The 14,134-nt window shown below is 48.0% G+C and overlaps 1 protein-coding gene across 1 annotated transcript; it reads left to right on the top strand.

Annotated features, from left to right (window-relative positions):
* The first annotated feature begins 1,106 nt into the window (after window positions 1-1,106).
* LOC107544655 (uncharacterized) lies at window positions 1,107-13,303 on the top strand. Its single transcript, XM_087828786.1, has 5 exons — window positions 1,107-1,152; window positions 1,253-1,546; window positions 6,698-6,991; window positions 12,093-12,392; window positions 13,254-13,303. Exons 1-5 carry the CDS (start codon window positions 1,107-1,109, stop codon window positions 13,301-13,303), a joined length of 984 nt encoding a protein of 327 aa, XP_087684912.1.
* Window positions 13,304-14,134: the final 831 nt, after the last annotated feature.

Genomic DNA, 14,134 nt, shown 5'->3' with positions numbered 1-14,134 from the left:
CACCCGATCAATGTTTCTGTCTCTCTCTGCCCCTTTCTCTTTCTCTTAAAAAAATAATCATTAAAAACATATCTTCAGGTGAATACAAGCTAACGATTTGAAAATAAATACCATAAATTGTACCTTCAGTTCACACTCTGATGAACACCAGTGGTATATGGGGTCCTACCCAAGTACTGGAGGCATTTTGGCTCACTGACCATCTCCCTTACACCCCAAATCCCTTATCCACCTTTCCCATTCCTTCTGCCCCACAGAGAATGTAACGGGAAAGGGAATTTTAAAATATTCTATGATGTTCGCACCAACTTGTGCACACACAGTGTGGTTCTCACTCTGGTAATAAGACACGAGCTCCTCTTTTGTTATATCAGATGTTAGTAGGTATCTCATGATTCCACGGATGCTGAAACATTTTCTCCTCAAAATGGCACGTAATTTAAAACTACAGCATAAAACTGATGGCTTCTTAGAACAAAACAGAGTCGCCAGCCCTGCCTGGTGTGCAGCTGTCTGTGTCAGGACCCCCAGCCCTGTCCCCTGACCACTGCTACTGAGACAGCGTCCAGGACGAAGTCAGGGGAGGTCCCGGGCCCTTCACACTCCAGACATGAGATCCATGAACTCCTAGTGGACACACTGCTGCAGGGAGGAGTGACTGCTAAGATCCTCCACGGAGGCCAAGGAGAGATTTCACTGAGAAGGAAGAGCTTCCCCCGGATGGGGCTACGTTTTCAATGAACTAGATCGCTGGGGGCGGAGGAAAGCACAAGAACCTCATCATGCAGCCCAGAGCCACTCCAGGAAAGAAACTTAGGATTAAGGTCACCAGGGACATTGGAGAACTGATTTGGTGGCACATGTGAACTCCCCTCACTCAGGGTCTCGCTCACCGTGCAATCATTGGTCTATGTGAGGTCCCAGCATCGCCCTCTTTCAAGATCTCCCCAGGGGACATCAGGGTGACACTGGGGCAGACTAGAGGGGAAGCTGATTTGCATGAAGCACCTTCTCCTCCTAATGAGTCTGGGAGGCATGAAAAGGCCCGAGGGCACTAAACTGCAGGAAAGAGCCTGAGGAGGCCGAGTCCTGTGAGTGTTCCCACCATGGCCTGGACGGTGCTTCTCTTCCAGCTCCTCACTTACAGCTCAGGTCAGAGGAGGGGACTCTGCATCCTCGGGGGCACATAGGAGCAGGGTCTCAGGGTGACCTTTGTCTCTCATAACACCTGTCTCTCTCATGTCCATTTCAGGGGTGGATTCTCAGACTGTGGTGACCCAGGAGCCGTCACTCTCAGTGTCTCTTGGAGGGAAGGTCACACTCACCTGTGGACTGAGCTCTGGGTCAGTCACTAGCAGTAACTATCCCAGCTGGTACCAGCAGACCCCGGGCAAGGCTCCCGGCATGCTCATATACAACACAAACAAGCGGCCCTCGGGGGTCCCTGATCGCTTCTCTGGATCCATCTCTGGGAACAAAGCCGCCCTCACCATCACGGGGGCCCAGCCCGAGGATGAAGCCGACTATTACTGTGCTCTGGGCATGGGTAGTTACATTTACACAGTGATGCAGACCCACGGGGAAGTGCAACCAAAACCTCCTTGTGTGCTCAGAATGGCTCAGCCTCAGATGCAGAAAACTGCGAAAGGGGGGAAATGCCCACACACCACAGGGAGGGGCTCTGTGTCCCGGCCCTCCTGTCCAGCCCTTCATCGGCATGTGCTTCCTCCAGTGTCTCCCCGGTTGTGCCCATCTCATCAAAGTGACTCCTGCAACAATGGGCTTTCTCTCTTCCCCTCTGTCCACACTTATGGGGCGTGGACTCAGCTCCAAAACATATCAACAGCGAGATTCACACACCCCACAGGTTCCTGTAGGACTCCTCTCATTCAAAGAACTTTAACAACATACCCTCAGTCATTATTTGATTGTGAAAACAAAGTTAATATTTCTTTTTAAAGTGAAATGGGAGCGTTCCCTGGGACTTGTTAGAAATGTAATGTCTCACACTAGACCCACTGAGTCAGAGACTTGTGGAGTTGTCCCAGAATCTTTATGTCCAGGAGGTTGTTAAAGGTGAAGGTTTCAGAAGCATCTCTTCTTCTATTATTATCAAAGTATTTCCTGAGCATTTCTGCTTAAAATTAAGTCAGGGTACCATTCCTTGACTCAATCTCTTTCAAAATTAGCATCCAAATCCCAGGGACACTCAGCAATAGATTTACAATCTGAAACCATTGCTGAAACCTGAGTCATGATGTCACACAACCATCAGAGCAGTTTTGGAGGGACTTCCAAAACAGAAGTTTCTAAGGATACTTTAGTGCCTCAGATGACAATGTAAGGCATTAGAAAGGATCCATGAAGCCTGGCGTCCAGAAACACACCTACCACTCCCGAGCTGACTCTCCATTTGCCAGGACAGGAGGAGTAGAGCTGCAGGTGGTGTTCCTGCAAGAATGTGCCTTAAGGTGGCCAATACTGGAGAGTGAAATGGGGAAACAAGGTGAAAGTTTTGGTTTCACTGACTTTCTCTCTATAAAAAATGATATTAAAAAAGAACTTTGTTGAGGATATAAGTATTTTTATATATATATATATATAAATATATATATAGATTTGTTGAGGATATAAGTATTTATATATACATATATATATAAAAACAGTACTTATTTCTCATTTCACTAGACAATGTTTATAGTATATGAACAGGTCGAGTTTTCACAATGTTAAATATATGTTATATGCATATATACATAAGCTTTGCCCCGACTGCAGGGACAAAACGCTATGTGGAAATCATCATTTCCCATAACAATAGGGGGACTGAGGCACACTGCATACTGGCAGATACAGAATGAGGGAGGTGTGTGCCCAGTGGACGCTGACTTTGACTGTACAACCTGGGATATGGTTTCCCCAGGTTCATCTGCTCCCCGGGAAGCACCAGGATACCAGGGGATATTACGAAAGAATAAATTCTCTGTTGGTGCCACACATGAGGGAAGATTTGCTCGGAACTTGAAAGTGGATTTGGGCAGCTTCTCTCTTCATTCTAAAAATATTATGTTTAGTTAAAATTCCAGAACTAATTTATTTCTAAAAAATTAAAATGCAGTTTATTTTAGGCCTGCAATAAAATTATATTGATTTGAAAGTGCAACCTAGTGCAACCTAGTGAAAACCTGGCCTGTTCATATTCTGTACATATTGTTTCATGAAATGAGAAATCAGTTTTTTATGATTCCATGTTTGTCACTACAGATTTTAAGCGGTTGATCACAATAGCTTCAGACATTTTCAAAACACAAATGCAGAATCAGGTGGCTTTAGGTTACCTCAATCAAGTACCTAAGTAGGGAGTAATAAATATTATACATAGAATTTCAAAGGAAACAGAGGAGGAAGGAAGAATCCCTGACATATTTCGTGAGGTCATGTATTCCCTGATATTATAACCGGACAGCATCCTTAACGGTGAAGACCCAGGGTCCCATCCATGATTCCTGCAGCCTGGGAAGGAGCTCAACTTCAACCCCATTTCTCAGAATTGAGTCTCAGTGAGGTGGCTGCTGACTCCTCATTAGGCTTCCTGCTCTACTGCCCCCAGGGGGGTCTCCATCAGGAGGCCCTGTTCCCAGGACTTTCCTATAAACATGCTGAGCCGGGAAGGTGCATCCTTGTGCAGGAGAGCTGTGAGCAGAAATGAGAAATGCTTGGTGCATGGCCACTGTGCAGCTAGATCCCGTGAGGGAGGGTCAAATAGACAGTGGAGAAGTCAGAACATACGGGCACATCTGAGCCTAAGGCAGCACCGGGCACTGTGGCCTGAACCTCAGAGGTCTGTGCTGTGATCCCAGCTGGTGCCACCACCTCACCCTGGTCTGGTGGGTTCTATCTTGTGCTCATTCCCACCCAGCAGCTGTGTCTACACAGGCCCTTGGGCAGTCACATATCAGACCACCTCTTGCCACTCCTGCCCCAGCTCTACCCCTCCCAGGATCAGCTTGCCAGGCAGCAAGTAGGAATCAAGCCCTAGAGTGAGTTTGGACACCAGGGGACAGGGCTGATTTTCCTGCAGTGTTCCTGCCTCAACATGGGCTGCAGAAACTAACCTGAGGGACATGGGGAGCCCAGATCCAGCACAGCAGTCTCAAAACAACTACAGAAACAACAGCATTCAAACAACAAACATGTATTTCAACCAGGAAGGATCACCCAAGTGGAATTATTGCCAGGTATGAATTATTTCGGTTTCCTGGGAAAATTTAAGCCTCAGACTTTGCTCAGAAAGTCATGTACCAGAAATTAACTCAGGGCACAGACAGAGGTAAACTCAAAGAATCAGGTAATCTTGAACATCGGGGAACATACCATTTCATTAGCTTTCTGAGAATAAATAGTAACCTGAAGTAAAATAAAGGATCAACCAACCCTCACAGAGGAGACATGGTCTTTCTACTGCCCTGGGTGTGACATCAGAAAGAGCAGAAAGCCCTTCCAGGAAGGAGGGGTAAAATGGGCTGAAGAACATGAGTTCTGAGACCAGCAGGGGGCGCTGGTGGACTGGGACTGAGAGCTCAGGGGTCTGCTCCAGGCAGGCTAGGAAAATACTCTACTGGCCCTTGCACACTTGGGCAGCAGTGTCCTCACTCAAGTGCGACTTTCCTGCACCAGGCGCCCCGGAAGCCACATGAGCACTTGGTTCTGACAAACACTTGTCTTATAACCCATTCTCCTCCCATCATGGATTCACTGTCCAGGCCTGATTTATAGGCAGGATATATAAACAATCAGACAACAAAAATAATGTTGCTTGAAGAATCATGACCTATAGTGCCACGTGGGCCTAGGATAAGAGACATCATAGGATAAGAGACATAGGATAAGAGACACCATAGGATAAGAGACATCTGGGGAGGGATGGTCCCAATGCCAACAATTAGGCCTCAACAAGCAGAGCTCGGGGCTTCTCCACCGTGGCCCAGATTCCTCTCTTCACCTTTTCACTCTTTGCACAGGGAGCTCCCTTTAGTGGACAGTGACAGGATATGAGGGGAGGGTGACACTTGCTCTGCCTTGTCTCCTGCTATCTGGGTCAGCCGGTCCATTGTCCCATCTGTTCTGCCACCTCCTAACCCTGCGTCCTGGGGCCTGGATCAGATGGTGCTGTCTCTGCCACACAGACAGAGAAAGCATGTAGCCTAAAACCCTAAACTAATGCTTTCACTCCAGCAAGTAAAGGAGCTAAACACAACAGGAACAGTAGCATATGGGAAAATTACCAAAAACACCCATTTCTAATCACAGGGAATAGGTGCAAAATGACTCAACACGTGAGCAAGGAGAATGCGCGTTCCATCAAGGGAAGTGCCTGACCCGCAGCGAGGGTTCGGGCTGAGGCCAGGGTTTGCGCCCAGTCTGTGGGTGAGGGTGGGCCTGGCATTTGGGGGAGAGCAGATGTGAAGAGGCCGTGGGCAGCCTGCACCCCATGTTCTCTCAGAGACAAAAGCACCGCCCTGAGGAAGCCCCTCTGCGTCAGGCAGTGTCACTCGGGACACACAGGGGGCGCTGCTCTGTCTCCCTCTTTCATGGGCAGGGCTCCTGGGAGCCTGGGCGCATCCCCCATAGCCAGGCTATCAATCCCTCCACCTCACACTGGCTCCTGAAGGCTCACCCTTCCCGTTCCTTGGGGCCCACAGCACAATGTCGAGGGAAATGGAATTTAGAATATCCTGTGATGTTCACCCCAACGTGTTCACACACAGTGGGGTTCTCACTCTGATCATGAGACACATGGTTTTATTCTGTTATATCAGATATTCCTAGGTATCTCATGATTCCAAGGTGACACTGTGACATTTTCTGCTCAAACCCACATTTAGTTTAAAACTACTACCTATAATTGATGGCTTCTTCCCACAACGGAGAGTTGCCATTCTGCGTGGCCATGTACCTGTTTGAGGACACTCAGTCCTGCCCCCCGCCAGTGCTACTGGGACAGGGTCCTGGGCTGAGTCATGGGGCAACCCCGGTTCCTTCAAACCCTTAACATGTAATCTGTGAATTCCTAGTGGACCCACTGCTGCAGGGGGCATGACTGCTAAGATCCCCCAAAAAAGTCAAGAAGGGATTTCACTGAAAAAGGAAACAATGTTCCAGGGACTGGGCTAGATTTGGGGTGAACTAGATTTCTGGGGCCACTAGGTGAACACTCTCATCTGATCCTTCAGCCCTCAGACCCTCGAGAGAAGGAATTTAGGCCTGAGGTCACCGAGGACATCAGGGAGTTGACTTGGTGAAAGGCCTCAATCCCCCTCACTCAGGGCCCCGGTCACCGTGCAGGTTGGACTATGTCAGGTCCCAGCATCTATCTTTTTCAAGACTTTCCCCAGGGGACATCAGGGTGACACGGTGGCAGACTAGAGGGGAAGCTGATTTGCATGAAGCACCTTCTCCTCCTAATGAGTCTGGGAGGCATGAAAAGGGCCGTGTACTCTAAACTGCAGCAAAGGCATCTGAGGAAGCCGAGCCCTGTGAGTGTCCCCACCATGGCCTGGACGCTCCTTCTGTTCCAGCTCCTCACTTACAGCTCAGGTCAGAGGAGGGGACTCTGCATCCTCGGGGGCACATAAAACCCGGGTCTCAGGGTGACCTTTGTCTCTCATAACACCTGTCTCTCTCATGTCCATTTCAGGGGTGGATTCTCAGACTGTGGTGACCCAGGAGCCGTCACTCTCAGTGTCTCTTGGAGGGACGGTCACACTCACCTGTGGACTGAGCTCTGGGTCAGTCACTAGCAGTAACTACCCTGGGTGGTACCAGCAGACCCCGGGCAAGGCTCCCCGCACGCTCATATACAACACAAACAGCCGGCCCTCGGGGGTCCCTGATCGCTTCTCTGGATCCATCTCTGGGAACAAAGCCGCCCTCACCATCAAGGGGGCCCAGCCCGAGGATGAAGCCAACTATTACTGTGCTCTGCACATGGGTAGTGGCATTCACACAGTGATGCAGACCCACAGGGAAGTGCAACCAAAACCTCCCTGGGTGCTCAGGATGGCTCAGCCTCAGATGCAGAAAACAGATGCCCACACACCACAGGGAGGGGCTCTGTGTCCCTGTCCTCCTGTCCAGCCCTTCATCGGCATGTGCCTCCTCCAGTCTCTCCCCGGTTGTGCCCATCTCTCAGTGTGACTCCTGCAAGAATGGGCTTTCTCTCTTCCCCTCTGTCCATATTTATGGGGAGTGGACTCAGCTCCAAAACGTATGAACAGTAAGATTCACACACCCCACAGGTTCCTGTAGGCCTCCTCTCATTCCAAGAACTTTAACAATATATCCTCAGTTATTACTTGATTGTGAAAACAAACTTAATATCTTTTTGAAATTGCCTGGGGCTTGCTAGAAATGTAATGCCTCACACTAGACCCACTGAGTCAGAGACTTGTGTTGTTGTCCCAGAATCTGTATGTCAAGAAGCTCTCCAGGAGGCTGTGAAATGTGAATGTTTGAGAAGCATCTCTCCTTTTATTATTATCAAGGTATTTCCTGAGCATTTCTGTTTAAAATTCAGTCAGGGTACCATTCCATGGCTCAATCATCTCCAAAATTAACATCCAAGATCCCAGGGACACTCGGCAATAGATTTCCAATCTAAAACCATTGCTGAAACCTGGGCCATGATGTCACACAACCATCAGAGCAGGGAGGGACTGCCAAAACAGAAGTTTCTAAGGATACTTGAGTGCCTCAGATGACAATGTAAGGCATTAGAAAGGATCCATGAAGCCTGGCTTCCAGAAACACGCCTACCACTCCCCAGCTGACTCTCCATTTGCCAGGACAGGAGGAGGAGAGCTGGAGGTGGTGTCCCTGCAAGAATGTGCCTTAAGGTGGCCAGTGCTGGAGAGTGATGTGGGGAAACAAGGTAGAAAGTTTTGGTTTCACTGACTCTCTCTCTATAAAAAATGATATTAAAAAAGAACTTTGTTGAGGATATAAATATTTATATATATATATATATAAATATATATATAGATTTGTTGAGGATATAAGTATTTATATACACACACATATATATAAACAGAACTGATTTCTCATTTCATTAGACAATATTTACAGTATATGAACAGGCCAAGTTTTCACAATGTGAAATGTATGTTATATGCATATATACATAAGTTTGCTCCGACTGCAGGGACAAAACATTATGTAGAAATCATCATTTCCCATGACAATAGGTGGACCGTGGCACAATGCATGGTGGCAGATACAGAACTGAGGGAGGTGAGTGCCCAGTGGACAATGACTTTGACTGTACAACCTGGGATATGGTTTCCCCAGGGTCGTATGCTCCCCGGGAAGCACCAGGAAACCAGGGGATATTAGGAAAGAATATATTCTCTGTTGGTGCCACACATGAGGGAAGATTTGCTCGGAACATGAAAGTGGATTTGGACAGCTTCTCTCTTCATTCTAAAAATATTATGTTTAGTAAAATTCCAGAACTAATTTATTTCTAAAAAATTAAAATGCAGTTTATTTTAGGCCTGCAATAAAATTATATTGATTTGAAAGTGCAACCTAGTGCAACCTAGTGAAAACCTGGCCTGTTCATATACTGTAAATATTGTTCAATGAAATGAGAAATCAGTTTTGTATGATTCCATGTTTGTCACTACAGATTTTAAGCGGTTGATCACAATAGCTTCAGACATTTTCAAAACACAAATCCAGACTCAGGTGGGTTTAGGTTACCTTAATCAAGTACCTAAGTAGGGAGTAATAAATATTATACATAGAGTTTCAAAGGAAACAGAGGAGGTAGGAAGAATCCCCGACATATTTCTTGAGGTCAGGTATTCCCTGATATTATAACCGGACAGCATCCTTAACGGTGAAGACCCAGGGTCCCATCCATGATTCCTGTAGCCTGGGAAGGAGCTGAACTTCAATCCCACTTCTCAGAATTGAGTCTGAGTGAGGTGGCTGCTGACTCCTCACTGGGCTTCCTGCTCTACTGTCCCCAGGGGTGTCTCCATCAGGAGGCCCTGTTCCCAGGACTTTCCTATAAACATGCTGAGCCGGGAAGGTGTATCCTGGTGCAGGAGAGCTGTGAGCAGAAATGAGAAATGCTTGGTGCATGGCCGCTGTGCAGCTAGATCCCGTGAGGGAGGGTCAAATGGATAGTGGAGAAGTCAGAACATACGGGCACATCTGAGCCTAAGGCAGCACCGGGTACTGTGGCCTGAACCTCAGGGGTCTGTGCTGTGATCCCAGCTGGAGCCACCACCTCACCCTGGTCTGGTGCCTTTTATCATGTGCTCATTCGGGCCCAGCAGCTGTGTCTACACATTCCCTTGGGTAGCCACATACCAGAGCACATATTGCCACCCCTGCCCCAGTTCCACCATTCCCAGGATCAGCTTCCCAGGCAGCAAGTAGGAATTAAGCCCTAGAGTAAGTTTGGACACCAGGGGACAGGGCTGATTTCCCTGCAGTGTTTCTGCCTCAACATGGGCTGCAGAAACTAACATGAGGGACATGGGGAGCCCAGATCCAACACAGGAGTCTCAAAACAACTACAGAAACAACAGCATTCAAACAACAATCATGTATTTCAACCAGGAAGGATCACCCAAGTGGAATTATTACCAGCTATGAATTAATTCATTTTTCTGGGAAAACTTAAGCCTCAAACTTTGCTCAGAAAGTCATGTACCAGAAATTAGCCCAGGGCACAGACAGAGGTAATCTCAAGAATCAGGTAATCTTGAACATCGGGGAACATAGCATTTCATTTAGCTTCCTGAAGATAAATAGTAACCTGAAGCAAAATTAAGGATCAACCCAGCATCACAGAGGGGACATGGTCTTTCTACTGCCCTGGGTGTGACACCAGAAAGAACAGAAAGCCCTTCCAGGAAGGAGGGGTAAAATGGGCTGAAGGACATGAGTTCTGAGACCATTAGGGGGCGCTGGTGGACTGGGACTGAGAGCTCAGGGGTCTGCTCCAGGCAGCCTAGGAAAATACTCTACTGGCCCTTGCACACTTGGGCAGCAGTGTCCTCACTCAAGTGTGACTTTCCTGCACCTGGCCCCCCAGAAACCACATGAGCACTTGGTTCTGACACACACTTGTCTCATAACCCATTCTCCTCCCATCATGGATTCACTGTCCAGGCCTGATTTATAGGCAGGATATATAAACAATCAGACAACAAAAATAAAGTTGCTTGAAGAATCATGACCTACAGTGCCACGTGGGCCTAGGATAAGACACATCATAGGATGAGAGACACCACAGGATATGACATCTGGGGAGGGATGGTCTCAGTGCCAACAATTAGGCCTCAACAAGCAGAGCTCGGGGCTTCTCCACCGTGGCCCAGATCCCTCTCTTCACCTTTTCACTCTTTGCACAGGGAGCTCCCTTTACTGGACAGTGACAGGATATGAGGGGAGGGAGACACTTGCTCCGCGTTGTCTCCTGCTCTCTGGGTCAGCTGGTCCATTGTCCCATTTGTTCTGCCGCCTCCTAACCCTGCGTCCTGGGGCCTGGATCAGATGGTGTGTGTCTGCCACACAGACAAAGAAAGCATGTAGCCTAAAACCCTAAACTAATGCTTTAATTCCAGCAAGTAAAGGAGCTAAACACAACAGGAACAGTAGCATATGGGAACATTACCAAAAACACCCATTTCTAATCACAGGGAATAGGCGCAAAATGACTCAACACGTGAGCAAGGCGTTCCATCAAGGGAAGTGCCTGACCCGCAGCGAGGGTTGGGGCTGAGGCCAGGGTTTGTGCCCAGGCTCCGGGGGAGGGTGGGCCTGGCATTTGGGGGAGAGCAGATGTGACGAGGCCGTGGGCAGCCTGCACCCCATGTTCTCTCATAGATGAAAGCACCGCCCTGAGGAAGCCCCTCTGCGTCAGGCAGTGTCACTCGGGACACACAGGGGGCGCTGCTCTGTCTCCCTCTTTCATGGGCAGGGCTCCTGGGAGCCTGGGCTCATCCCCCATAGCCAGCCTATCAATCCCTCCACCTCACACTGGCTCCTGAAGGCTCACCCTTCTCGTTCCTGGCACCCACAGTACAATGTCGAGGGAAATGGAATTTAGAATATCCTGTGATGTTCACCCAACGTGTTCACACACAGTGGGGTTCTCACTCTGATCATGAGACACATGCTTTTATTCTGTTATATCAGATATTCCTAGGTATCTCATGGTTCCAAGGTGACACTGTGACATTTTCTGCTCAAACCCACATTTAGTTTAAAACTACTCCCTATAATTGATGCCTTCTTCCCACAATGGAGAGTTGCCATTCTGCGTGGTCATGTACCTGTTTGAGGACACTCAGTCCTGTCCCCCAGCCAGTGCTACTGGGACAGGGTCCTGGGCTGAGTCATGGGGAAACCCAGGTTCCTTCAAACCCTAAATATGTAATCTGTGAATTCCTAGTTGACCCACTGCTGCAGGGGGCATGACTGCTAAGATCCCCCAAAAAAGTCAAGAAGGGATTTCAGTGAAAAAGGAAACAATGTTCCAGGGAGTGGGCTAGATTTGGGGTGAACTAGATTTCTGGGGCCACAAGGTGAACACTCTCCTCTGATCCTTCAACCCTCAGACCCTCGAGAGAAGGAATTTAGGCCTGAGGTCACCAAGGACATCAGGGAGTTGACTTGGTGAAGGATCTCAACCCCCTCACTCAGGGTCTAAGTCACCATGCAGGTTGCACTGTGTCAGGTCCCAGCATCTACCTTTTTGAGACTTTCCCCAGAGGACATTAGGATGACACTGGGGCAGGACTAGAGGGGAAGCTGATTTGCATGAAGCACCTTCTCCTCCTAATGAGTCTGGGAGGCATGAAAAGGCCCGAGGGCACTAAACTCCAGCCAAGGAGCCTGAGGAGGCCGAGTCCTGTGAGTGTCCCCACCATGGCCTGGACGGTGCTTCTCTTCCAGCTCCTGGCTTTCAGCTCAGGTCAGAGGAGGGGACTCTGCATCCTCAGGGGCACATAGGAGCAGGGTCTCAGGGTGACCTTTGTCTCTCATAACACCTGTCTCTCTCATGTCCGTTTCAGGGGTGGATTCTCAGACTGTGGTGACCCAGGAGCCATCACTGTCAGTGTCTCCTGGAGGGACAGTCACACTCACCTGTGGACTGAGCTCTGGGCCAGTCACGAGTAGCAGTAACTATCCCAGCTGGTACCAGCAGACCCCAGGCAAGGCTCCCCGCATGCTCATATACAACACAAACAGCCGGCCCTCGGGGGTCCCTGATCGCTTCTCTGGATCCATCTCTGGGAACAAAGCCGCCCTCACCATCACGGGGGCCCAGCCCGAGGATGAAGCCGACTATTACTGTGCTCTGCACATGGGTGGTAACATTTACACAGTGATGCAGACCCACGGGGAAGCGCAACCAAAACCTTCTCGTGTGCTCAGGATGGCTCAGCCTCAGATGCAGAAAACTGTGAAAGGGGGGAAATGCCCACACACCACAGGGAGGGGCTCTGTGTCCCTGCCCTCCTGTCCAGCATTTCATTGTCATGTGCCTCCTCCAGTCTCTCCTGGGGTGTGTCCATCTCTCAGTGTGACTCTTGCAAGAATGGGCTTTCTCTCTTCCCCTCTGTCCATACTTACGGGGAGTGGACTCAGCTCCAAAACGTATCAACAGTGAGATTCACACACCCCACAGCTTCCTGTAGGCCTCCTCTCATTGGAAGAACTTTAACAACATATCCTCAGTCATTACTTAATTGTGAAAACAAACTTAATATCTTTTTGAAATTGCCTGGGGTTGCTAGAAATGTAATGCCTCACACTAGACCCACTGAGTCAGAGACTTGTGTTGTCCCAGTACCTCTATGTCAACAAGTTCCAGAAGGCTGTTAAACCTGAATGTTTGAGAAGCATCTCTCCTTCTACTATTATCAAAATAATTCCAAGCACTTCTGTTTAAAATTCAGTTCAGGGTACCATTCCATGACTCAGTCACTCCCAAAATTAACACCCAAGATCCCAGGGACGCTCAGCAATAGATTTCCAATCTAAAGGCATTGCTGAAACCTGAGTGTTGATGTCACACAAGTGTCACAGCTGTTTTGGAGGGACTTCCAAAACAGAAGTTTCTCAAGATACTTTAGTGCCTCAGATGACAATGTAAGGCATTAGAAAGGACCCATGAGGCCTGGCTTCCAGAAACACACCTACCACTCCCCAGCTGACTCTCCATTTGCCAGGACAGGAGGAGGAGAGCTGGAGGTGGTGTCCCTGCAAGAATGTGCCTTAAGGCGGCCAATACTGGAGAGTGAAATGGGGAAACAAGGTGAAAGTTTTGGTTTCACTGATTCTCTCTCTATAAAAAATGATATTAAAAAAGAACTTTGTTGAGGATATAAGTATTTATATACACACACATATATATAAACAGAACTGATTTCTCATTTCGTTAGACAATATTTACAGTATATGAACAGGCCGAGTTTTCACAATGTGAAATGTATGTTATATGCATATATACATAAGCTTTGCTCCGAATGCAGGGACAAAACATTATGTGGAAATCATCATTTCCCATGACAATAGGTGGACCGTGGCACAATGCATGGTGGCAGATACAGAACTGAGGGAGGTGTGTGCCCAGTGGACGCTGACTTGGACTGTACAGCCTGGGATATGGTTTCCCCAGGGTCGTATGCTCCCCGGGAAGCACCAGGAAACCAGGGGATATTAGAAAAGAATATATTCTCTGTTGGTGCCACACATGAGGGAAGATTTGCTCGGAACTTGAAAGTGGATTTGGGCAGCTTCTCTCTTCATTCTAAAAATATTATGTTTAGTAAAATTCCAGAACTAATTTATTTCTAAAAAATTAAAATGCAGTTTATTTTAGGCCTACAATAAAATTATATTGATTTGAAAGTGCAACCTAGTGCAACCTAGTGAAAACCTGGCCTGTTCATATACTGTAAATATTGTTTAATGAAATGAGAAATCAGTTTTGTAAGATTCCATGTTTGTCGCTACAGATTTTAAGCGGTTGATCACAATAGCTTCAGACATTTTCAAAACACAAATCCAGACTCAGGTGGGTTTAGGTTACCTTAATCAAGTACCTAAG

Source organism: Miniopterus natalensis, chromosome 20 (genome assembly GCF_054644295.1).
Source record: "Miniopterus natalensis isolate mMinNat1 chromosome 20, mMinNat1.hap1, whole genome shotgun sequence".
In the NCBI taxonomy this organism is placed as follows: Eukaryota; Metazoa; Chordata; class Mammalia; order Chiroptera; family Miniopteridae; genus Miniopterus; species Miniopterus natalensis.
This window is presented reverse-complemented; position numbering and strand designations above follow the sequence as displayed.

Coding starts and splice junctions, on each gene's coding strand:
- LOC107544655 (XM_087828786.1), top strand. CDS start 1,107: ATGGCCTGGACGGTGCTTCTCTTCCAGCTCCTCACTTACAGCTCAG. Junction 1,153..1,252: donor GCTCCTCACTTACAGCTCAG/GTCAGAGGAGGG, acceptor TGTCCATTTCAG/GGGTGGATTCTCAGACTGTG. Junction 12,393..13,253: donor CTGTGCTCTGCACATGGGTG/GTAACATTTACA, acceptor TCCATTTGCCAG/GACAGGAGGAGGAGAGCTGG.